Source organism: Cucurbita moschata, unplaced genomic scaffold (genome assembly GCF_002738365.1).
Source record: "Cucurbita moschata cultivar Rifu unplaced genomic scaffold, Cmos_1.0 Cmo_Scf00049, whole genome shotgun sequence".
Taxonomy (NCBI): domain Eukaryota; kingdom Viridiplantae; phylum Streptophyta; class Magnoliopsida; order Cucurbitales; family Cucurbitaceae; genus Cucurbita; species Cucurbita moschata.
The window spans coordinates 1,450,762-1,477,725 of NW_019268565.1; the positions used below are offsets into that span (position 1 = coordinate 1,450,762).

Here is a 26,964-nt window from a genome sequence, read left to right on the forward strand (position 1 = left end):
ACGCGCATCAACAAGGCCCACTCGTTGTAGTTGGACCTTGTCAACATCGGGTACTGAACGACGGCGGTCGTTGTCTCTCTGATCACTCGCTCAACAACTACTCGACGCCCGTCATCACGATGTCGGCCACGGCCTCTTCGTGGTGGTGATGGAGATGCCGGCACTTGGCGGCGTGGAGGAGTGAGCGAGCCTGCTTGAGATGGGCCCCACGATGTATTTATTTTTGCGCTTTGCATTTTCTTCTACTCGAACCTAAGACCTGTGTGTTATTAGGTCGACGCTCTAACCACTTGAGCTATTCAACTTGATTGTTGATAGGTTGGCTCTTCTGTGATGGTATACTACCGATCGCTTCAACCAGGCTCTGATACCACTTGTTGAATTTCGATAATTGGCCAGGGAAATCACCGAGAGGATATTGTCGACAGGAGGTTGTTGGAGGAAAGATAAAATGCGTAAAATAAGAGAGAGAGAAGGACTGAAACTTTGACTGCTCTTCAAAATCCGGTAGTGAAATCTTGTAAACAGATTTCCTATTTAAATACAACCTATCCTAAAAATGGGTGGAGAGTGGCCAACTGAATCTGTGCCACTTCCTAGAAAATTGACGTCTAAGAATTAGCTAATCCATTCGACGTGTTTGTCAAATGGTCAAAGGGAAATTAAATGTAAACGTGTGAATCTAAATAAAGAAAAAACAAAGGTTTTATCTAACAGAAACCTCTCCTTAACATATGCATTTTAAAACTGTGAGGCTGACTACAATCCATAACGGGCCAAAGCGGACAATATCTGTTAGCGGTGGGCTTGGACTGTTACAAATGGTATCAGAGCCAGACATCGGGCGGTGTGCCAGCGAGAACACTAGGTTCTCAAGTAGGGTGGATTGCGAGATCTCACACTGGTTGGAGATGGGAGGGTGGATTGCGAGATCTCACATTGGTTGGAGAGGGGAGGGTGGATTGCGAGATCTCACATTAGTTGGAGAGGGGAACGAAACATTCTTTATAAGGGTGTGGAAACCTCTCCCTAACAAACGCCTTTTAAAATCGTGAGGCTAATGACAATACATAACGGGCCAAAGCAGACAATATCTACTTGCGGTAGGCTTGGTTTGTTACAGTAAATGCAACCAAGAGTCGCCAAAAAGCAACATATTTCCCATTTTCCAAATTCACAATACTATGCTCATCCACCAGCCTTCCAATGGCCTTTTGCTGCAGATAGCGAAGGTTCCCACCTTTGGACTAGAAAGGAGGATCCATATTCAGCAAAAATCATTCTTCTCCGCAAAGCAGGTTTTTGATCGGAAACTTCCATATCCATTTAGCATGGAGAGATTCGTTCCTCCCATTTAATTTTGTGATCCCAGACCACATTGTTAGAATCGCACAACAATGCACAACAACGCACACACTCGATCTAGATGAACACAAAGAATAGGATAGAAAAAATGCAAGGAGAATATTGGCCAAAGGTTTTTTTTTTTGTATCGATGACTTCAGGTATCTCTACCGTAAATACATTTTCAAAGCTCTACCTAAAAGGATATATATATAGTTTAGTTTATAGTAGTAAGAAGATTCTTTACATATTCATTGTTGTATGTGGAGAAGAGAATGATGCCATCCGCCAATTGGAGATGACTAACAGAAACACCATCATGCCCCACACTGAAGCCTTCCATTTTTCCTTCCGATGTTGTTGAGGATAGTTGGGAGTGAATCCTACATTGGCTAATTTAGAGAACGATCATGGTTTATAAGTAAAGGAATACATCTCCATTAGTATGAGACCTTTTGGGGAAGCCCAAAGTAAAGCCATGAGAGCTTATACTCAAAGTGGACAATATCATACCATTATAGAGAGTCGTGATTCTTGGTCAATAGCCAAATTAGTGAGTTGATTATAGGAAAAGGGATAATGGATCACCTTGTCGAATGCCCCTAATAAAACGGATTTGACAAGGGTGCCCATTGATAATGATAAATTCCCTTAGTTATTTCTAAGTCAAGTGTTTTTATCCTTGAAAGGGTCTTTGTTTCCTATTATTAAAAAAGAAGTAATGTGGAAGTTCATCTTTGATAGCCATATCTCGTTTCTTGGGGGTCGCAAGATCGAGTTTAGAAGCAGAATTTAGAGCAATGCCCTTGGACATTTGTGAAATACTCTTGATAAAAATTATCTTGAAGGATCTAAACATTCGATGAGGGATTGGAAGATCTCACATCGGTTGGGAGGAGAACTATTAAGATATGATATTTTGGGGATATATTTTAATAATTAGTTAGAGTATATTTAAGATATTTTTGGAAGCTAGTAGTATATTTTATCTTAGATTTGATTAACGGTATATATATTTTTTTATTAGATTTAGTTAGTTAAGATATTTTTCTATTTTTAGATATTAGTTGATAGTTTGTATCATATTTAAACGTGCTAAACATGAATGAATAACATACTTTCGATCCCAATTTCATTTCTATTTCTCATTCTCAACATGGTATCAGAGCGTCGATTTTGGTATTCTTAAATATCAATAACACATCCTTAGTATATTCATCACTCTGATCAGTCAGGATATTCCAATCAAATTTAATGGAGCAAATTACCAATCCTGGCATAAATCTTCCTTTATGGCGGAATCAGCCAAATCCAGCTTCAAAATTTCGGATGTTGATTTAACACATCCTTAGTATATTCATCACTCTGATCAGCCAAGATATTCGCTTGTTCCAATCAAATTAAATAGAGAAAATTACCAATCCTGGCATAAATCAGTTATGCATGCTCTTATTGCCAAGAAGAAAATCGGCTTCATTAATGGCACAATTGAAGAACCGTCCCAAGATGCAAATTCAACCAAATTTGAACTCTGGAATCAATGCAACAGTATGATAATATCTTGGTTAACTCATTCCGTTGAAGCAGATATCGTTAAAGTCATTATTCACGCCAAGACAGCTCATCAAGTGTGGGTTGATCTTCATGATCAATTCTCACAAAAGAATGCTCCAGCAATTTTTCAGATTCAAAACTCGATAGCAACGATGTCACAAGGAACCATGGCACTGTCAACATATTTCACCAAGCTCAAAGCACTCTGGGATGAATTGGAAGCGTACCGCACACCATTTACCTATAATCAACGACAAATACATATTGATCAACGCGAAGAAGACAAACTGATGCAATTGCTCATGGGGCTCAATGGATCTTATAAAACGGTGAGATCTAACATATTGATGATGTCTCCATTACCTAATGTGAGGCAAGCCTATTCATTACTTGTACAAGAAGAGATGCAACATCAGGTAACTTCTGAACCTACTGAGAATTTCTCGATTGCATCAGCAGTACAGAAGAAAACATATTCAAAATTCGCCAAGGACAAATCGTGTGAACACTGCAATAAAAGTGGTCATACAATCAATGAGTGTCGAATCCTTAAGTTTCACTGTAAGTTTTGTGATAGAAGGGGACATACAGAAGATCGGTGTTGACAGAAAAATAATTCTGGAAGGACAAGACAAGTCAATCAACACAATAATCGTGGATATCGATCATTTGCAAATATGGCCGATGTTTCTCAATTGAATACAGAAGAACAGTCACCTAATTCCATTCCAAATGTTTCTTCTGAGCAATTACGACAGATAGCACAAGCCTTATCTGCAATCAATCATCACCCTTCTGGTAATTCTGACAATCACATCAATGTTGCAGGTTTGTTTCCCATATCTACATTATCTATTAACTCTGCGAGTTCGAATTCATGGATTCTTGAAAGTGGAGCTACAGATCATATAGTATCAAAATCTTCTGTTATGACTGAACCAAAGGCTGCCATCATGTCTACAATAAATTTGCCTAATGGAGAAACAACACGTGTGTCACATACTGGCAATATTTTCCTTAGCCCTAACCTTAAATTAAACAACGTTTTATGTGTGTCTTCGTTCAATTTAAACCTAATGTCCCTCAGCAGACTTACCAATAACTTGAAATATTATGTCACCTTCTATCCTGATTCTTGTGTTATGCAAGACTTGGCTACGGGGAAGATGATTGGCTCGGGTAAACAATTTGGAGGCCTCTATCATATTTCTTCATCTCCAATCAAATCTTCAGCTCATCAAGTATCTCAGTCATCTGATTTGTGGCATTTACGCCTAGGTCATCCTTCTTTTTCTCGTTTTAAATTTCTAGCTGATCAATTGCATCTTAATAATGCGAGTTATTCTCATAATTGTAGTATCTGCCCGTTAGTAAAACAAACTAGGTTGTCTTTCCCAAGAAGTTCAATAACAACCCATTTTGCCTTTGATCTGATACATTGTGACATTTGGGGACCACATAAAATTCCTACCCATTCTGGTTTGCGTTTTTTTCTCACTATTGTTGATGATTTTACTCGATGTACTTGGGTTTTTTTAATGCAACATAAGTCAAAAGTACATCATTTGTTAATGAACTTTGTTAAATTTGTTCAAACTCAATTTCATACTACTATCAAGATAGTTCGATCAGACAATGGGACTGAGTTTCTATCTTTGCAACCATTCTTTACTTCTTGTGGCATTGAATTTCATCGCACTTGTGTCTATACTCCACAACAAAATGGAGTCGTAGAACGTAAGCACCGTCATATCCTAAATGTAGCTAGGTCTCTTCTTTTTCAGTCACAGGTTCCACTTAATTTTTTGGGAGAGTGCATTTTAACGGCTGTTTATCTTATAAATAGAACGCCATCACCATTGTTATCTAACAAAACACCCTTTGAAGCACTCTACAAACGACCACGTACATTTCATCATCTTAAAGTTTTTGGTTGTAAATGTTATGCAACTATAGTACATCCTAAGCAAAAATTTGAACCTCGGGCAATTCCTTGTGTTTTCGTAGGATATCCTTGTGGTCATAAAGGTTATAAGTTGTATGACATGCAATCTCACAAATTCTTTATCAGCCGTGATGTTAAATTTTGTGAAGATGATTTTCCTTTTTCATCAGCTTCACAAACTTTGACATTAGCTCCCTCGACTCATGTTGTACCACTTCATGATCCATCCTACTCAAACATCCATCCTCCACCTTCTATTCCTTCACCTCCTATTCCTCCTTCACCTCCTATCCCTTCACCTACTACTTTGTCGTCTCCTCCACCTTCTCCAGATTCGCCCACTAATTCCAATCCTATCTCACCTGATACATCAACTCCACTCCGACGTTCTACTCATACTAAACAGCCTCCAACTTGGCATAAAGATTATGAGATGTCTTCTGGAGCCAATCATTTAACCTCTAGCTCAAGTCCCGGCACTGGCACTAGGTATCTCCTTCATCATTACCTTTCATTCTCTCGTTTTTCTCCTACGCAATGTGCTTTTCTAGCTCTTATTACATCCAAGACAGAACCTAAAACCTATGACGAGGCAGTTGGCGACCCGTTATGGCAGTAGGCTATGAATGATGAAATTGCAGCTTTGGAACGTAATCATACATGGTCTCTCGTTCCTCTACCACCTGGTCATAAAGCTATTGGTTGTCGTTGGGTGTACAAAATTAAATACAACTCTGATGGTTCTGTTGAACATTATAAAGCTCGACTTGTAGCAAAGGGATACACTCAGGTTGAAGGTATTGATTACACAGAAACATTTTCCCCTACAGCGAAACTTACTACACTTCGTTGCTTACTCACTGTTGCTGCTGCTCGAAAATGGTTCACCCATCAGTTGGATGTTCAAAATGCCTTTCTCCATGGAAATCTAGACTAGACGAGGAAGTTTATATGTTTTTACCACCAGGTCTTCGCCAATAGGGGGAGAATACAGTAGTCGGCTCCATAAATCTCTTTATGGATTAAAACAGGCTTCTCGCAATTGGTTCTCCATATTTTCTACAACTATACAAAATGCAGGCTACATTCAGTCCAAAGCAGATTACTCTTTATTTACTAAGAGTAAAGGTACTTCTTTCACTGCAGTTCTAATCTATGTTGATGATATTTTGTTGACAGACAATGATCTCAAAGAAATTCAATATCTCAAGACTAGTTTACTCCATAAATTTTTTATGATTTAGGAAATTTGAAATATTTTCTAGGCATTGAATTTTCTCGATCTAGAAAAGGAATTTTTATGTCTCAAAGGAAGTATGCTCTAGACATCCTTCAAGACACAGGTCTTACAGGAGCACGTCCAGACGAATTTCCTATGGAGCAAAATCTGAAACTTTCTTTAACTGAAGAGAAGTTGAATGATCCAAGTAAATACAGACGGTTGATTGGCAGATTAATATATTTGACCGTCACTAAGCCTGACATAGCTTATTCAGTTTGTATGCTTAGCCAATTTATGCATGAACCAAGAAAACCACATTGGGAGGCAGCTCTTCAAGTTCTAAGGTACATCAAAGGCACTCCTGGTCAAGGACTCCTACTGCCATCTGAAAACAATTTAAGATTACAAGCATATTGCGATTCTGACTGGGGCAGTTATCGAACTTTCAAACGGTCTATTTCTGGGTTCTGCATTTTCCTCGAAAATTCAATTATTTTTTGGAAGTCTAAAAAGCAGACTAATGTGTCCAGATCATCAGCAGAAGCTGAGTATCGAGCTATGGCAAATACTTGTTTAGAGTTAACTTGGCTAAGATACATTCTCCAAGACTTGAATGTTCCACTATTCGAACCCGCATTATTATATTGTGATAATCAAGCAGCATTACATATAGCAGCCAATCCAGTTTTTTACGAGCGTACGAAACACATTGAAATAGATTGTCATATAGTTCGAGAAAAGCTACAAGCTGGAATCATCAAACCGTGTTATGTTTCGACCAAAATGCAGTTGGCAGATGTTTTTACTAAAGCTTTGGGAAGACATCAGTTTGACTTTTTGAATGACAAGTTGGGTGTGATTGACATACACTCTCCAACTTGAGGGAGTAATATGATATTTTGGAGATATATTTTAATAATTAATTAGAGTATATCTGAGATATTTTTGGAAGTTATTAGTAGTATATTTTATCTTAGATTTGATTAACAGTATATTTTATTTATTTATTAGATTTAGTTAGTTATATATTTTTTCTATTTTTTAGGTATTAGTCGATAGTTTGTATCCTATTTAAACGTGCTAAACATGAATGAATATCATATTCGATCCCATTTCTATTTTTAGGTATTAGTTGATAGTTTGTATCCTATTTAAACGGTGCTAAGCATGAATGAATATCATACTTTCGATCCCAATTCCATTTCTATTTCTCATTCTCAACAAGAACAAAACACCCTTTATAACCTTGAGGGAAAGTTCGAAAGGGAAAGCCTAAAGAGGACAATATCTGCTAGAGGTGGGCTTGGACCGTTACAACTTTGTAAACATATGCAAAGTTCACCTCTTGGACCATTACAACTTTGTAAACATATTCGAAGTTCTACCATAGGATCTAAATACTATGCTGCTAAGTCCCTCAATTCTATTGAAGCTAAAGGGTGAAGGTTCTCACCGTCAACTTTCATCGACCATCAAGTTTGACATTGAAACATCCACGTCTCAGGTTCTCCCGCACCACTCTAAGTTTATTATCATTGAACAACTATCATTGGGTGTTTTTGCTGACCCACGGACGCATTTTGAAAACCTTGAGGGAAAGCCTGAAAGGGAAACCCAAAGAAAACAATATCTGCTAAGAGAGGAGGTAAGTCTCGAAGGGGGTGGACACGAGGCGGTGTGCCAGCAAGGATAGTGGGCTCCAAAAGGGGTTGATTGGGAGTCTCACATCGATTGGAGTAGGGAACGAGTGTCAGCGAGGATTCTGGGCACTAAAGGAGAGGTGCATTGTGAGATCCCACATTGGTTGGGGAGGAGAACGAGACATTGTTTATAAGAGTGTGAAAACCTCTCCCTAACAGACGTGTTTTAAAAATCTTAAGGGAAACCTGAAAAAGGACAATATCTGCTAGCGATGGGCTTGAGACGTTACAATCTACTTTGAATATAGGATATAATAAAAAATAATATACATTTTAAACAGCTATATGGTTATGTATTCTTGTCATGTTAATGTCCTAGATGTTTGGCTCCCGACTTGTTTTTGCAGTGTAGCATACACGAAAATCCACACAATAGGAGCTGCATATTTAAGCTAGAACCTGAAGATTCTGAGACAGATCTTACATGGTCGATACCTGTAGGTAAGCGATCGGATGCTCGAACTGTTAACGTTGTGACCTTCGTTTCTGCTTTGTTATTGGTACCATGCAGTCTACTTTCTACGCAAGTTAGACAGCACAATGTTTCGAAGCAATGTAACTAATTCATGTTTTTTCTGCTCAAATTTATGTTAAGTGCTCTGGCTCCGTCTGGTAATGCATGAGAGGGTGTCTTTCTTCCACCTCTCTCTATCACCCTTCTTTCTTCTTTTTAGTAGTTCATCTCGCATCGTCGAATGTTTAGCAAATCGATCCTAATTGGTTTGATTGTTCAAGGCTTACCACTCAGCCATCTCTCCTATAGGATGATTAAGGTCCAGGAACCGAGTTAACAGGAGTCATTCATATTCAATTTTTTTTTTTTTTTTGATACAGAAACATAGAATTTAGTTTTTATGGTTTAAAAGTTAAAGTTTATTTATATGTTTGATAAAACGCTCATAAATAATTCTTAATAAGAACATTTTAAAAACGATAGAGATTAAATTTACAAAATTTACAATTTAACCCAATATTTTTTTTCTTTGGTTAAAAGTCACTTTTCATTTCTAAACGTTGATATAGTAACAGTTTAGTCTGTCCTTTATTTCTATGATAGTGATTAAATGCGCTAATTTGAGTATTAATTTAATTTATTATTTTACTTTTTATTTATATATATATATGTGTAAAAAGATAAATAATTCTTGACCCGATACATCCATTTAGGTCCAAAGTAGGAAGGTTGAAGAATTTTTAAATATACTTTTTGTAACAATTAAATTTTACTAACTGATATTGACCATTTTAACTCGTTATATATCGTTGTCAGCATTGCTATTTTAAAACGCGCATGTTAAGAAGAGGTCTCTACACCCTTAGAAGAAATGTTTTGTTCCCCTCTCCAACCGATGTAGGATCTCACAATCGACCCTTAAGGGCCCAACGTCCTCGCTAGCAAACCGTTCGGTGTCTGGCTCTAATACCATTTGTAACAGTCCAAACCTAGTGTTAGTAGATATTATCCGTTTTGGCCTATTACATATCATCGTTAGCCTCACAGTTTTAAAATGCGTCCGCCGGGGGAGGTTTCTATACTTTTATAAAAAATGTTACAAACTATTCATGGAATTATGTGCCGTGTGAAACATAGATCGTTCTTAACCGAGACTTAGGTGTGTGATCAAGAGTAATGACGTGGTGTGTCCTTGTTGGTCATCAACATCTGAGCTCCCATGGAAGCTCCCACAGCGGAATAAAATCAATTACCTTTAGATTTAGTTTTAATTTTAATAATAATTTTTTTTTTTTTAATAATTTAATTCCCTCCACTCAATCCAATAATCCATCACCATTCACTCACACATCGGCATTTGCTGGTTTCTATAATTCAATCTCAATTCCCCACTCGCTCTCTCTTTCACGCGCATCCCCATCTCTCCCTCTCTCCCTTCAATCCTCTTCTCCTCTCTCTGTCCACTGCCCTCCGCCGCAGTGGAGTCTCACGCTCCGCCCGGGCCTTCTCTCTGAACCTTCAGACCTTGGCCGCCTCAATCGGGTGCAGGTATGGGCACCGATTCGATGTTGTCCGAGGCCAATAGCAGCCTCGACGAGCAGATCTCGCAGCTCATGCAGTGCAAGCCGCTCTCCGAGCAACAGGTTCTGTTTTTCGATTCATCTTTTTGTTTAGTTTCCGTGTGGCTCCGATTCGGGTGATTCTTGTTTCTTGACCTAAAAGAATTTGTGGAAGATGGGAGCCTTTGAATGTTGAATCTATGGTTCTATCTCTCCCATTTTTTCTGATTGTAATTTATTGGGCGGGCGATCTTAACTTGCCTATTTGATTGGGTGCCTTTAGTAGAAGGTGGTGATTGAATCTTGTGGATGGAAAATGGAAAACTGGGAGACGGCTGTTTGATTGGATGGGAATTTTTTTTGTTTACTGTTTTGTGGGTTCTCAGGAATGATTTAGGTAGAATAGTGTGAGTGGATCTTGTTACCGTAAATTGCTGGTTTATGTTGTTGAAATGAAAAATGGAGTTGTTGATTTCGCTGTGTTTGAACCTTGAAGCAGCACTTTTTTCAGATCGGTGTAATGCCACTTTCAACATGGGGATCTGGAAGGGCAACGAACAGCATTATTTTCTTACTCTTGTATCTTTCAATTTCATTTAGAAACGAGTTTCTGCTGTGTTTATGAGCCCCTCATGAATCCTGATATCTGTATTGCCTTTATTTCATTATTTCCTTCTTATTCTTGGAATGAAAATTCCATTTGTTACTCTCTAGATAGTACATTATATAGGAGGATATGAAATCCTTAACAAATCGTAGAAGATTATAAAAAGTCGCTCCCCTAGGCGAGAATAATTGCACGGTGTAATTACAAAATTGATGATGAAGGGAGTTCTAAAGGGATGCCATAGCTGGTATAGGTCCACAGGATGTTGCGATCCTTTTGTTCGACCTATGAGCTTTTGACTGACTTTTGCATAGTTTTGTACCTTCTGCTATGCCTAAGTTGGGTGAGTTTGACTCTATGACACACTTTGAAGTAAAAGTAACATGATTCCTTTGTTTATATAGGTTAGGGCATTGTGTGACAAAGCCAAAGAGGTTCTAATGGAAGAGAGCAATGTACAGGTATTATATTTGTGCCTTCAGACCTTTTTATTTGACCCATCTAAGTTTTTATTTTGGGAATATCTCTTGATTTTGGGTTCTTTGACTAGTGGAAGATATACATCTTGAGATTAGAGGTTCTTCATGTTAACAAGTTCTGTCTCTATTGTTTATTACAATTATATTGTGCATGCTTGTGATTGATCATCGTCATTCTTTCTTATCGTTTCAGTTTTAAGATGTTGGAATGTAAATTCATAACCGATTCATGTGGAGCAAGATATTGTGCTATCTATTCTTCATTTTATTGAGAACCAAACTTCGTTTGGTTCAAAATATTGCGACCATTTGGTCAGGGAGGACAGGCAGTTCCCCCTCCCTTTTATTATGCTTATTATTAATACAACTCTTTTTAATCTGAAAATAAATGAATTGGAGTTGAGCTTATAGTAAAAAACTAGCATTTCAAATTTCCTTTCAATTTTAAATTGCAGGAGTAGCACATAATTATTTATTTTTCATGATTGCTATATCAGACTTCTTGTGCTTCTTTATACATGTTACATGGAATTTTTTTCTTTTTTTCTTTTTGTCCTCACTCAGCCTGTGAAGAGTCCAGTAACAATATGCGGAGATATTCACGGGCAATTTCATGACCTTGCAGAACTTTTCCAAATTGGAGGGAAGGTACAAGTTATGCTATATGAATATTCATTAATTTTATTTCAAGAAAGAACTTTTTTTTTGCCCTGCTGAAAAAAGGAGTGAAGATAATATATATGTCACTGTCCTGAGAGACAAGGGAAGCTTCAAAAAGAAAACATTGTGAAAAGTAGCTTACTTGAACAAAAACCTAAGAATGTCATCCACTTGATTGAAAAGGTTACACATTTCTAATAAATTTAGAGTTCCAAAGGAGTGTTTTGACCTACTCTGGCAGAAGGATACTTCTTTCTTCCATGATTACTTGACACAATCAATGGTTTAACTTCAAATGGTTACCTGGGCCTGGGCTAAACCAATGCATTTGAAAATTGAGGGACTAAAATAGAACATATTTAGGAACTATAATTGAAGTTTAGGAACTAATTTAAACGTCGAACTAATAATGTTTTCTTTTTTTGTGAAAATAAGGGTGAAAAGGAAAATAGATTGCCCTTCAAAATTATTCTTACTTTTCTACTTATAGATGATGTTTTGTGAGTTGATTTCTTTTGAGCGTCCTCTGCATCAGGTTTGAATCTATACTTACGTAATATTGTGACAGTGTCCGGACACCAATTATCTGTTTATGGGAGATTATGTGGACCGGGGATATTATTCTGTTGAAACTGTCACGGTAAGTGCATGATACCAATTTATTTGATTTTCCTATTCATCATTCTGTCAAGGCATCCATATACTACATACCAATCATGCATAATGTAAGACTTGTAGATTTTGGCTGGATGATATATTTGAGCTAATATTTATGGTTGTCTACCATACTCCAGTTATTAGTGGCTCTGAAGGTTCGTTATCCTCACCGAATTACCATTCTACGAGGGAATCATGAGAGTCGTCAGGTATGATTTTTACACTATATTTGGGTTCAGGATGCATGTTTGAACAAACGATGCACACAGTTTCCTTCTTTTTTTTCCCAAGCGCCAATACTGTAATTTTAAATTGATGCTTCATCCAGAAAGTTGGGATTGGGAGTGGAGCGAGGTAGAGCAAAAATAATCTAGCTGCTTTCTGCTTTGAAGTTTTCTACCATTTGACTACTTCATGAGTTCATTCTAGAATGAATAGTGGCTGTGCGTAATTGTACTTCTTTTTGCACTTCATCGTGTCTTGTTTTGGGGATTTGTTTCATTTAATTTCATCTTCTCTCCTTTTTGGTTCTCAGATCACTCAGGTTTATGGCTTTTATGACGAATGTTTAAGGAAGTGAGTTTTTCTGTCTCTCTTTCTCTGTCTTGAATTTTGGGGGATGATCTGTATGATCAATATGTGAGTGTAGCGTTAGTATATCCACTGATGTTTAATTCTTGTGCTGAAATTTATTAGCGTTGGATCAAAGAAATCAATGACAAAACACTGGGTGCAATGTATGAAACTAACGATGTCTTAGATCGATGAATCTGGTAACCATGTACAATAACTAGGTTGAAACAATGGACTTGGTTTGGTATGCAATTTGGATTTTGTTTAATTAAAATATGTTTAATATAATATTTACAAATTCTATGACCATTTGGAAGTGTTTTTTACATGTTTATTAAGTAGTTGGTAATAAAGAATATACAGGGGCATACAAAAATAAGTTTAACATAAGGGAGTCCCAAAATACAGCCTACAATAAGAGACTCCAATCCGACATCAAACTAAAATCATAATTACAAAAAGACATAGTTACCTGATGCCCACAAGGAGACAATAAATCTCACCACCTCTGGGACTTTGTCAGACTACCTCTCCAACCCAATAAAGAATCTAATGAATAGCATGGCACGAAAGTTTGTTCTCCCAGAAAGGTGAACTTAGGAGCACCTCCTCACATACAACTCTGTTTTCTTTAAATCTCTGGTTTTGAAATTTATGTTTTCAGATCACAAACCAAATGCACCAAGTTATTTGTGGTAATCTGAGGAGTGACTAACTCCAAAAAGATGGAAAATTTTAGGAAGCGTCTTTGATGGGGCATCATATGGCAATTCACTGCATAAAAGCGTTCTTTGCAAATGATGAAAAGATTCATTGTTATATGTTTTTTCTTTGGTAAATGATTATATTACTTCATTTTGTTATCTATTGATGGTAAAATCTTTATTTTATCACAGTTTGTTGGTAAAGTTTAATTCCAATATGTGATTTGAGATTATGTTTGGCGTGATGTCTTTTTCTTTGTACTTGTAGGTATGGCAATGCTAATGTATGGAAGACGTTTACAGATCTTTTTGATTATTTTCCTTTGACTGCTTTGGTTAGTGATCTTCTTTTTCAGCATCATTGTTAATGATTGCTTTTATTAAACAATTTACCTCGAACCAACATATCATGCCTTGTTTTTTTGGGTGCCTTTCATACATTGTATATTTTATGTGATTGAAGGACATAATATGAAATAAATTTAGTTTACAGTGAGCCTGTTAGATCATATGCTATGGAGAATTTTGCGTCTTTGATTTGGGATTTCTTTTTGGGTGATCTTCCATGTGCTTTGGCTGGTATAAATGTTGCGCTTGATATTAGTGGAGGTGGTGTTTCCTTGCCTTTTTGTGGAACACTTGGCTTCGTGGGAAATAGGAGAATCTTTGGGGAGGTGTAGACTGCGGTTAGGTTTAACCTCCTTTTTGGTGTCTGTTTCTCATCCTCAACGTCTGGAACTCTTTTTATATTTATATTTTTTCCTTTATTATGGTTTATTTTTGGTGGGTTGATTCGTTTTGGAATGACCGTGTCATCCATTTTTTTAAAAATAAATTGCTATGTTATGTTTCCTTTTGAAAAATACTTGTGCTATAGCCATTTAGTTTTAAAATTTTCGTTACAATATTACAAGCACTTTAGTAATTGGATCATAAAACAAACACATTATTAGTAATCTAAGATAACTTTTAATAGCAGAAAACTGACAAAATTATTATCAGGCAGCTTCTTATTGATTATTATCAAGCAGCCTCTTAACATTAATTTTTATACTAGAAAAAATTATCATCAGGCACAACCTCTTATTGATTATTATCAAGCAGCCTCTTATTGATTTATTATCAAGCAACTTCTTAACAAACTATTAATAGCAGAAAACTGACAATTATTATCAGACAGCCTCTTATTGATTAATACCAAGCAAAAAACCTTTTCTCCTAAAGGAAATTGTATTGACGCAATTGTTTTATCTGTTGGCTTTTGTTTTTCCTTTCAGGTTGAATCTGAAATATTTTGCCTGCATGGTGGGCTGTCCCCATCCATTGAAACCCTTGATAACATTCGAAACTTTGACCGTGTTCAAGAGGTTCCGCATGAAGGTCCAATGTGTGACTTATTATGGTCTGATCCAGATGACAGATGTGGCTGGGGCATTTCACCTCGGGGTGCTGGGTATACATTTGGCCAGGTAATTTCGAACCGTGCATCAAGGTTTTTGTTATTTCACACTTGCCCTTTGATTCTTATGCTGATATAGAATGAAAAATTAAGGGGTTTTCAATCTGACGTTTCATATCCTACTTCGCAGGACATATCTGAACAATTCAATCACATGAATAATTTAAAGTTGATAGCTAGAGCTCATCAACTGGTCATGGATGGATTTAACTGGGCTCATGTAATATGTTTGTTTAATATTTTCTCAACCTATAGATCTCTTATTCTAATCTTGTTTTATGGATTTAAAAGTTTCTGGTATGATGACTCTTTTGTTTGAACAGGAACAAAAGGTGGTTACTATTTTCAGTGCTCCTAACTATTGTTATCGCTGTGGGAACATGGCTTCAATTTTAGAAGTCGATGACTGCAGGAGTCATACATTTATCCAGGTCTCTTTCTCAAACTTGCACAACGATCAGCGCACAAACAATGCTCATCTTTGCTTTATTTCCTGCAATAGTATAACTATCCATAGCTGATTGATTATCTCTATTCCCTGCATGGTTTTTCTCTATCAGTTTGAGCCAGCACCCAGAAGAGGAGAACCCGACGTCACGCGTAGAACGCCAGACTACTTCTTATGAAGCAGCCAGCTAAGTTGAATCCTTCCCCTGTATACCATAATGGTTTGTGCATCGTTGTAGTCAGAGAGATCCTGTGACTTATGCTGCCATGCATTGGTGGTTTTGCCTGCGAACTAAAACTTTTTTATATAGAAAACCTTCTGATTTGTATTTGAAGATCAAGACATCCTCGAGATACAAAGTTATTCAACTTTCTTTCGCCCCTTCGGCCATTTGCGGCCACCACTTGCTCCATAATATTTCAAGGTAGTTTAATTTTGTTACATCTGTTGTGGTAAGTTATAGTGCTGGTGTTTTTTCATCTACTAGGTGTAAGTTAGTTCGTATACTAGTTCCTGTTGTGTTTGGGAAAAAAAAAAAAAAAAAACTATTGAAGTTATTGGAATTCTTACTTTTTGTTTCAAGAAGTTTCAGTATGAATCGTATTTTTACGCAGATGAGTTTCTTCTGTCTGATTCACAATGATGACTCTTGTTGTTAGTACGAGAATGGATGGAAGATGTTTTACATTATTGTGTATAGTATGCTTGGGACAATAGACGCTTAATATTAACCCAATGTATTGATACTGATGAAGGGGTTGTTATGCAGTAGCAACTCATGATGTTAAGAATCAAGTCGTTTATAGATAAATTTCAAGGTTCGATGAGACGGTTTCTAGGCATTTCAACTTTGTCCTTAATGTAGTATAGATTCCATATCACGACCTAATGTGTTCACTAGAAGCAGAATCTCGTATTTCTTCTAGAGAATCTCCTAATTGTTCTAGAGCAACTAGAAAAAGATTCTTTAACTAGAAAGAATTCAATTCAGGTGTGGGATACCTATCCAGAAGTTTTCGCAACTCAATCATGTATGATGGAATCATCAAAGATTTGATCTTTTCACTCACTATAGGCTCAAGAAACAAAGAGAAGATGTGTATGAACGAGATATATAGCAACAAGAAAGAAAATGATTGAATAACGAAACTTCCAAACATTTGGCAAAGTTCCTAAGGGTATAAAACATTTAACCATTGTTAATATTAAATGACAAAATGCACGTAACTGTATAAATCATGTATAAATCAACTACTACTGCCACATTATATGTGATCTATTATGTGATGTTGGGTATCATATGTTAATGTGATCTATTATGTGATGTTGGGTATCATATGTCGAAGGATTGTAGGCACCATTTAAAGGTGGATTTAAAGGATTGCTGGCACCATTTAAAGGTGGATTTAAAGGAGAGATACCACCTATGTCGAAGGCGTGGAGCGAGGAGTGCACCAATTAGTGCATAAAGGAATGGACACATTCGATGTACTAAAAGGGAGGTGAATCATTGTTCGAAAAATGTCCCTCTAATTAGTTCGAGCCTAGAGAAATAATAACATGTTGCCTCAATCACAACCTTATCACTAGAAAAATGGATCCAAACACAACCTTGGACGAAGGGGAGGAAGTGGACTCAATGTAACATCCTGATTTTTGATACCTCGAATCACGAGTCATACACTCAACTATAATCCTTAACCATTAAGTTATCTCTAGTCTATTTTTGCCCTATAAGACTTATGCATACAACTCTATACACTTCTACTCTAGGAGTGTATACTTATAAGGTTCTATGGTAAGCTCTAGTTTACCTAGCTCTTGTAACGAGCTTTGAAGTACGAGACCCGTATGTCGGGCTCTAAGATACATGACCCTTATGATGGGCTTTGAAATACATGACCCTTATGAAGGACTCTAAGATACATAACCCTCAGGGTGGGCTTTGAGATTCGTTGCTCTTGTGAAGGGCTCTAAGATACATGACCCTTACGATGGGCTATGACATTCGTGACTCTTGTGAAGGGCTCTAAGATACATGACCCTTACGATGGGCTATGAAGTTCGTGGCCTTTATGAAGAGCTCTGAGATACGTGGTCCCTGTGACAGGCTCTATACTTTACATTTTCTTAGGTCCATCATCAACCTCATGCTAATTGTGCTGCAAGTCATTGTGCTGCAAGTCATTATGGCCCATGGAAAGGGCCTAGGTTATATTTTACCAGTATGGAGAAGCCCTTCGCTCTTAAAGTAGTAACGGTATTGCACACATGACTGCCTGTTGAGCTTTAATCAGAAGGTTCACCATAATGATGTCAAGCACCAACTGCCTGTTCCTCATATCAGTAAACTAATTGTTGCATCGCCTTTTTCGACGAAAACAATAAACTCTACTTTTTTTCTATTTATGGGTGATAGTTGAAATCTTTGTATCAAGTAGACCCTAATCCCCTCTTAACCAGTATACAATAGGGTTGCGCCCTAATAGTCCCTACAAGATACCCGTTCAACTCAATGTTTTTGTGGAATTCAAAACTAGATTTAAGGGCTTAACTTAGGCTTCTAAACATGGTTTCTAATCATTTGTCCATAGTCCTAATCGGCTCCTAAAGTATTTCTTAACAATTGCTCCATGTGGTTACTTATTTGTCAACTTTTCAAGCTTGGTTCGGATTTTCAAGAATTTCAAATTCTCCAAAATTCCTCGATATGTCCTAAATTAAATCAAAAGAATAAAACTAGTGCAAATGGCTCTGTAGAGCAGACTCTAAGAAGCTTCAAATTCGTTAAAAAAAATGAATGGCCAAGAAACTAAACGTTAACTGAATGGTCATCTTCTCCAACTTGTGTGTCATTTTGCTTTCCAAAATCTTTTTTTTTTAATATTTATTTATTTTCTTAAAATTCCAGGTTAACACCGAGCCTTCAGTGTCATAGGTGGAGATAATACTCGCTTCATCAAAACTTCCAACGAATGGAACCAATGGAGATAATACTCGCTTCTCTTGTTTTATGAGGATTTGTATTTTTTTTTCTTTAATTGAGAATTATAATGTTTATATTTCCGAAGTATTATTACAAGTCAAAATTCGTACCTTTCTAGTACAATATGCGACCTAAAATCTTTAAATTCTGAACTTATCATTATTAAGATATATTTATGCATGCAACGTAATGAAAGGTGCCGATAAAAACAAAGAACACATGAAGACGAAGATAGAAGATGCAAAGCTTATGGAGTCCGTCGTGGCCTTTGTGGATGGGGAAGGGGCGAAGAATGGACAATGAGATGTTCAAGCTCGGGTACCTACAACGATTGATAGAAGAGAAGTTACCGGGTTTGCATTCTTAAAGGGACTGACTATAAACGACAAGGTTAGGAGGAAGTGTCAAGAAACAGTACACAACAATTCATAAGTTGCTCAAACAAACCTATAGCGAATTCAGCTAGATCAAAGAGTTTATACTAATATTTCATTTCTAACATGTAGGATTATTCAAATGCGAAAGGCACGTGGAATAAAGCATTTCCTCATTAGTATAACTTGACTATCGTGTTTGAAAAGCATCAGGCCAAATAACTCGGTACAGGAATCCTATAGAGATGACATCAAACACTTTCGAGGAGAAGGATGATAATGTCCAATTGAGTTCTCAAGAGTACATCGTCCCAAAACCACCACCATTCAACGGCACAAGGGACATGACGGAAGAGGAGATGTCGAAAACGATGACCAACAAACATATTGGAACAGGAACGTCATCACAAGCAAACAAGAGGAAAATTACTTCTTTCAACTAAAAAATGATTGACATTGTACAAAAGGTAACGAATATACAAATAACCCAACTTTAAAAATCTTCCTTCACCCCATGGAAGGAAGCAATGGACCAACTCGAGTAAGACTGGACAATTTCTTACGGGTCACGATGTAGTTGAAGAGAAGATATTGCATGCATTTGCTAGGTAGAAACGATGGTCGTTAATTGTTAGTTGGTTCATGCGTAATTGCTGTTTGAGAAGGTTAATGTAACAGCCTAATCTTACCGATAGCAAATATTGTCCGTTTTAGTCTGTTACATACCAACCTCACAATTTTAAAATGCGCCTACTAGGGAGAAGTTTCCACACCCGTACTTCTCTCCAATCAATATGGGATCTCACAATTCACCCCTTAGAGACCCAATGTCCTCATTTTGACCACCCAGTATCCGGCTCTGATACCATTTGTAATAACCCAACCTCACCAACAGAGATTTTGACCGCTTTGGCTCGGTTACGTATCGTCGTCAGCCTCACAATTTTAAAATTTGTCTTCTCCACTGGGGAGAAGTTTCCATACTCTTATAAGAAATGTTTCATTCTCCTCTACAACCGATATGAGATCTGATTAACTCACTAATGCTCGTAAAGGAATTATCTTTTCCTCAATTTCTCAGTATACAACCCATTTCCGGAGTTAGTTTCTCGTATAATAGTCGGCAATTAAGGCCATAAAAATGGCCTCATTTACAAAATAATGCCCACAACACAAGGACATCTGATCTACAGAGAACTCAGGATTCAATTGGGTTAAACGTGATGAACTGATTGTAGCTTACAAATCACAAGTTCAGATAAGAGAAAAGAGAAGGAACAAGATCAACAACAGACCAAGCAAGGCCAGCATATTGAACGAACCTAATACCCGTGTCGACGTCAAACGAGTCCTGGCTCGAGAAGAAGAACAGCTTATGCAGAGGACCACGTTGTTTGCTCGCATCCACCTTACCAATTGAGGATGATTTTAGCATTGGGATATAGCTGGTTGATGTTATGGACATACCCAAGGTGTTTGAAACAATGGGAAGGATCCATTTAGCCAAAGCTTTGCTACAAAACTTCACCGTTAATATGGTCGGTAAACCGACAAGCATCCGACCAACAAACGTCGCAAACGGGAGTTGCGGTGTAAAGATACGCGCAACGGCCTCATGGTGAAACTGATGGTATGTTTGCTGTACCCCTGATATCTGTAGGACAGAATCTCTCATATATTTGAAGGATTTAACCAAACATCTAAAGAACATTCATCAATTATATCATAATTACTGCACTTTGAAAGAAAATGTTGCTTACAATTCCAAACGCAACGCCATCAAAAGCTGTGTGGAATTCATAGCTTGGAGTAGGAAACTCAGGAGTAGGATAAGCAAAGAGCAATAGAATGCTTAAGACACCCCAGAAATATGTAACTGCACCCAGATATGGAATTCAACAAACAGATTACCAAAAAAAAAAAAAAACAGCAGAACATGATCCATTAGTAATATTTTAACGTCCCCGAACAGGGATGGTGGATTACACCTAATACCTGTTGAGGAATATTGAAAGGAATAATCTCACGTTGGCTAATTAGGAGGAAGATCATGAGTTTATAAGCAAAAAAGACTATCTCTATTGGTACGAGACCTTTTAGAAAAAAACGCAAAACCATGAGAGGTTATGCTCAAAGTAGACAATATCATACCATTGTGGATGTTCGTGATTCCTAACATGGTATTAGAGTCATACCCTTAACTAAGCTATGTCTATAGAATCCTTGAATATCGAACAAAGAAGTTGTGAGGCTCGAAGATGTAGTCAAAAGTGACTTAAGTGTCGAACAAATGGTGTATTATGTGCGAGGGCTCCAGAGAAAGGAGTCGAGCCTCGAGTAAGAGGAGGTTGTTCGAAGGCTATATAGGCTTCAGGAGAGGCTCTACGGTGTACTTTGTTCGAAGGGAGGATTGTTGGGGATTATTGAAAGGAGTAATCCCACGTTAGCTAATTAAGAGGAAGATCATGGGTTTATAAGTAAGAAACACTATCGACCTTTTGGGAAAATGCAAAGCCATGAGAGGTTATGCTCAAAGTAGACAATATCATACCATTGTGGAGGTTCATGATTCCCAACATGGTATTAGAGCCATACCCTTAACTAAGCTATGTCTATAGAATCCTTGAATATCGAACAAAGAAGTTGTGAGGCTCGAAGGTGTAGTCAAAAGTGACTAAGTGTCGAACAAATGGTGTATTATGTGCGAGGGCTCCAGAGAAAGGAGTCAAGCCTCGAATAAGAGGAGGTTGTTCGAAGGCTATATAGGCTTCAAGAGAGGCTCTACGGTGTACTTTGTTCGAAGGGAGGATTGTTGAGGATTATTGAAAGGAGTAATCCCACGTTAGCTAATTAAGAGGAAGATCATGGGTTTATAACTATGAAACACTATCTCCATTAGTATGAAGCCTTTTGGGGAAACCAAAAGCAAAGTCACGAGAGATTATGCTTAAAGTGGACAATATTATACCATTGGGAGGTTCGTGATTCCTAACGATAACTATTGGTTCATAGTCACTTGAGGACATATTACCGGGACATATTATAAGCTTCAGCAACAGTGTCTAATTTCGAATCTGATATAAACTCAACATCGTTGATTAATTGTAACTGCTCAAGCTCACTGCTATATGGAGAGGTTTTCACACCCTTACAATGAATACTTCGTTCCCCTCTTCAACCGAAGTGAAATCTCACAATCAATCCCTTTAGGAGCCTAACGTCCTCGCTGGCACACCGCTTGGTGACTAACTCTGATACCATTTATAATAGCCTAAGCCCACCGTTAACAAATATTGTCCTCTCTGGACTTTCCCTTTTGGGCTTCCCCTCAATGTTTTAAAACGTGTCTACTAAGGAGAGGGGAACGAAACATTCCTTATAAGGTTGTGGAAACCTCGTCCTAGCAGACGCGTTTTAAAAACCTTGAGAGGAAACCCAAAAGGGAAACTTCAAATAGGACAACATCCGTTAGTGGTGAGCTTGAGCTATTACAATCGACATATTGTTTGTGACAAATATTGTGAAAACCCTTTTCTAATTCGTGCGAATTTGTTGTTTTGAATTCCTTTTTTTCATTGAATATGCATCTTATTCATTGAAAATAACAAATACTACTTCTCAGAAGAAGAACAATCTCCCAAAAATACCGCACATAACCTAAACTTAACTCGAGAAAAGATAGCGAAAAAAGTGTGAAAAAGTGACGATACCATTTTGGCCCGAGGTAATGAAGCTGTCGACGTATTCATGAACATTCAACCAAAAGAAGAGAATCATCAGGCCGAAAACAAGACCAAAAATGACATCAATTGGGCTATGCATGCCCAGGTATATTCTCCCTGCCATAGAATGAAAACTTTCATATCAGAAAAGGAGACCAAGAAAGGTATAAAATTCATAAGTTTTTACTCAAAGGCTTACCCAAGCCAATGAGGCCTACAAGAAGACAGACAAGGGCAAATCCTGCGAACTGGTAGGAGGTATGTATATCTTCAGCGTAAGATAGGATATAATACAAGAGGTATCTGCACGATTATATTCATGGAAAATAGCTGTCAAGACAATAATATAGGCTGAAAAGAGGCAATACATTGTAGAATCAAATTTTATGGCAATCCTAAACATGAATCAAAGAAAAATGAGCTGCTGGAACTTTTCGGTCCAACATAACCTCTCTCATAAATGCGTTTTAAAACCGTGAGTTTGACGGCAATACGTAACGGAACAAAGCGGACAATATCTACTAGCAGTGGGCTTGGGCGGTTACAAATGGTATCATAGCTAGACATTGGTTGGTGTGCCAGCAAGGACGTTGGGCGCCCAAGGGGGGGTGGATTGTGAGATCCCACATCGGTTGGAGATGGGAAAGAAACATTCCTTATATGGGTGTGGAAACCTCTCCCTAGTAGACGCATTTTAAAACTGTGAGGCTGACGACGATACTTAATAGGCCAAAGCGGACAATATTTACTAGCGGTGGGCTTGGATGTTATAATATTGATAAGTTTTGCAACCAATGCAAACTTTCATGTTAAAAGGGTCTAGTATCTGAGATCGTTCCTCGTTCGCTTTTGACTTTCAAGTTTTCTTGGAACTCGAGTCACTTCACATAATTGAATTACTTGCTCCAACATTTGAGCATATTTGCAAAGTTGAAGTTCATATGAAGGTTAGACTTTTTACTTGTTGATTCTAAAGATAAGGTTGAGATGAGAACTTCTTCAAAAAGTCCCATGTAATAGCCCAAACCCACTTCTAGCAGATATTGTCCTCTTTGGATTTTCCCTTCCGAGCTTCGTGTCAAGGTTTTAAAACGCATCTGCTAGGGAGAGGTTTCCACACCCTTATAAAGAATGTTGTGTTCCCCTCTCCAACTGATATGGGATCTCACAATTCACCCCCCTTTACGGTCCAACATCCTCGTTGGTACTCATTTCCTTCTTCAATTAATGTGGGATCTCACAATCCACCCTCCTTCGGAGTTCAGCGAGGACGCTGGCACACCGCCCAGTGTCTAGCACTGATACCATTTGTAACAGCCCAAGCTCACTGCCAGCAGATATTGTCCTCTTTAGGCTTTCCTTTCTAGTCTTCCCGTGAAGGTTGTAAAACGTGTCTGCTAGGAGAAATTTCCATTCCCTTATGAAGAATGCTTTGTTCCCCTCTACAACTGAGGTGGGATATCACACTCCAAACACTACACTCCAACCTTGTAGTGAGTCCTTCAGAAAATGGATTCAATGGAGCTCAAGCACCTTTTGTTTTATCTGTCTTTTTCTCGTGTCCCGATACTTCTCAATGCTTGCAAATATGCATATCACTATTCTCACATTTAAAGCACGTTTGGGAGCATCCTAGCTAACCAAACTGTGTTCAATTGAAGAGAAAGAGACCCCTTCCATCCAAATCATCCACACTATGATTTTTGCCAATTGAAGAGAAAATCTAAGTTGAGGCTCGAGTCTCGTAACCCGTTACAAACAAAGATTTTTGCCAAAAATCACATCCTAGAATGAACCGCAACCGCACCCTGAGAGAAGTAAAAAAAAGTACCCCCAAGTTGTAACAACCCAAGCCCACTGCTAGCAGATATTGTCCTCTTTGGACTTTCCCCTTTGGGCTTTCCCTCAAGGTTTTAAAACGTGTCTGCTAGAGAGAGGTTTCCACACCCTTATAAAGAATGTTTTGTTCTCCTCCCCAATCGACGTGGGATCTTACAATCCTCCCCCTTCAGGGTCCAGCGTCCTCGCTGATCCTCATTCCCTTCTCCAATCGATGTGGGACCCCCCAATCCACCCCCTTTGAGACCCAACGTCCTTGCTAGCACACCGTCTCGTGTCCACCCCCCTTCAGGGCTCAGCCTCCTCGCTGGTACATCGCCCGGTGTTTGGCTCTGATACCATTTGTAACAGCCCAAGTCCACCGCTAGCCGATGTTGTCCTCTTTGGACTTTCCCTTCTAGGCTTCCCCTCAAGGTTTCAAAACATGTCAACTAGGGAGAGGTTTCCACACCCTTATAAAGAAGGTTTCGTTCTCCTCCCCAACCAATGTACAATCTCACAAAGCAATATGATACCAAAACGGAAACAGCAAGCATATGAACCATGAAGGGAAAGGAACCACATACCCAGATAAACAAACTGTATTTAGCGTGTGAGAAGAGGGCAATCCATATTCCATGGCGTTTTCTTCCTCACCTTTGGTGGCAGTAATTCTCCTAACAGGTGGGCAACTGGGTCTAGGAGCTGATACCACATCCTACAAAGTACACACAAAAACCTCCACATGTTTGATAGAAGAGGATAAGAACCTTAAATTCATGAAAAATCAAAAAGAACAAGGCTAGTAACCTTAATGGAATTCCCCAAGTAATCACAAAACGCCATCAAAAGAGTCATCTGCCGAGCCAATTTCCCATGTCCACTCTACAATTTCACACAAAAAGTAAGCCAATGAACAAAAAAGTGAAGGATAAACGATTAGAGAGAGATTCAAAGCATACCCAGAACAACAGCGGAAGAAAAGCAGTGTAGAACGACACAGAAACAATGCAAGACAACCCAGAAAACAGGGCATCGAAGAACGAATTCTGATATCTCTGCAAACCCACAAACCCTTAAACAACGAATCCAAACATGAACCACAAGCATAATCAGTTTCAACAAATCACAAACCTGAATTCGAAGAACAAGAGGAGCGCCTGCAACAACATGTCGAGCCACCCAAGGTCGCAGCAAGGATCGAAGCTTGTGAGTTAGGTTAATGTAGGAAGCTAAACCAATCCACGAGAGTAACCCACATAAACCCACCGTTTGCCAGACGGCTACGCTTTCCATTTGTCCTTCTTTGATCTTCTTCCTCCCTCCAAAACGAGAGGGATCGAAGAGAAATCAAAGGCCGAAACAGAATGTAGGGTTGGATTGGTGTAAAATTGATTAATCCGCCTGAATTCGAAAAGGGGAAGAAAGGAATGAGACATTCAGCTCATCTTTGAGGGCAGTGGGGTGTGGGTTTCGGTTAGGCTTCGTTGGGATTTTGACTGGTAGCTTTTGGTGCCAGCAAGCGGAGAGCATCGTTCCATGAAAGGGAAAGATTTGAAGAATGGAACAAATTTGAGAACGTCATTGATAGTTCATCAATGATTAACAAAAATTTTGAGTCGAGGAGATTTTTATTGCCGGCTTAAGTAATTAATCAGTTTACAAAACTGACAATTAAAACTCTTGGGAATCTTGTTCGAATCGGGTAGTTTGGACCCACGTACCAATGAAGATAGTTAGCCGACGTGGGACTTTCAAGGTCTCGGCCCAATGTCAATGTGAGACTTTCATCCAACACCTCCTCTGTCCACTTTGAGCGGCCCAAAAGGTCTTGGCCCAATGAAGATAGTATTCCTTGATTATAAACCCATGATCATTCCCTAAATTAGTCGAGGTGGGGCTTTCATCCAACACCTCCCCTCGAACAAAGTAATTTTTTACCATGCCTTCAAGGAGCGCCTCTGATTCCTTTTTCTTTTGGAGTCCTTTGTTCGACATTTGTATTGGCATAGCTAAGTTTAGGGCATGGCTCTGATACTATGTTAAATGAAGCGACTCTCCACAATGGTATGATATTGTCCGCTATGAGTATAAGCTCTCATGGTTTTGCTTTGGGCTTACCCAAAAGACCTCGTACCAATGAAGATAGTATTCCTTGATTATAAACCCAACCCATGATCATTCCTTAAATCAACCCACACGACTTTCATCCAACCAGCTCAATTCTCTATTTTCAGGCAACAATTTAGAAATTGAGATATTCGAGAGAGCAACCATGTTAACGTTTAGAAATTTAGATGACTTAAAATTGTAGAAGTTATTCGGTGATTATGAGAAAATGGTAAGTTGAAAAAAGGGCAAAAATTAGAATTTAATTTCAACCCTTTCATCGAGGTAAAATAATTTTTTTAAAAAAATTAGATTAAAAAATATAAATATGAATTTAACAATACGTAAATAAAATAAATTTATAATATATTAAAAATAAACTTGTAATGTTTGCTCGTTAGTAAATGAGACTCGATGTTATTATTGACACAGATTAATTTTAATAGAAAACGTTTATATTTTAATATGAGTTTAAAAAAAATCATAATTTTCATATATTTACAATAAAGTAACGTAACTAACGTAAAAGTAAATACAACCTTAAACAAGTTCAAAACCGGAAACATAAAGTTTTAACTCAAATAAACACA

At 38.0% G+C, this 26,964-nt stretch overlaps 2 protein-coding genes across 2 annotated transcripts; one reads left to right on the top strand and one right to left on the bottom strand.

Moving 5' to 3' along the window:
* Positions 1-9,583: 9,583 nt before the first annotated feature.
* On the top strand, positions 9,584-15,978 carry LOC111435461 (serine/threonine-protein phosphatase PP2A-4 catalytic subunit-like). The gene is made up of 11 exons (XM_023072835.1): positions 9,584-9,862; positions 10,790-10,846; positions 11,429-11,512; positions 12,093-12,164; positions 12,319-12,390; positions 12,717-12,757; positions 13,727-13,793; positions 14,736-14,927; positions 15,048-15,137; positions 15,241-15,348; positions 15,478-15,978. Exons 1-11 carry the CDS (start codon positions 9,770-9,772, stop codon positions 15,541-15,543), a joined length of 942 nt encoding a protein of 313 aa, XP_022928603.1. The 5' UTR covers positions 9,584-9,769; the 3' UTR covers positions 15,544-15,978.
* A 3,791-nt stretch (positions 15,979-19,769) lies between these two features.
* On the bottom strand, positions 19,770-25,834 carry LOC111435459 (lipid phosphate phosphatase delta-like). The gene is made up of 8 exons (XM_023072833.1): positions 25,400-25,834; positions 25,228-25,323; positions 25,076-25,150; positions 24,853-24,983; positions 22,647-22,750; positions 22,436-22,564; positions 20,486-20,601; positions 19,770-20,379 (listed from the first exon to the last, which is right to left on the bottom strand). The coding sequence occupies exons 1-8, from the start codon at positions 25,559-25,561 to the stop codon at positions 19,972-19,974; spliced, it is 1,221 nt and encodes a 406-aa protein (XP_022928601.1). The 5' UTR covers positions 25,562-25,834; the 3' UTR covers positions 19,770-19,971.
* Positions 25,835-26,964: the final 1,130 nt, after the last annotated feature.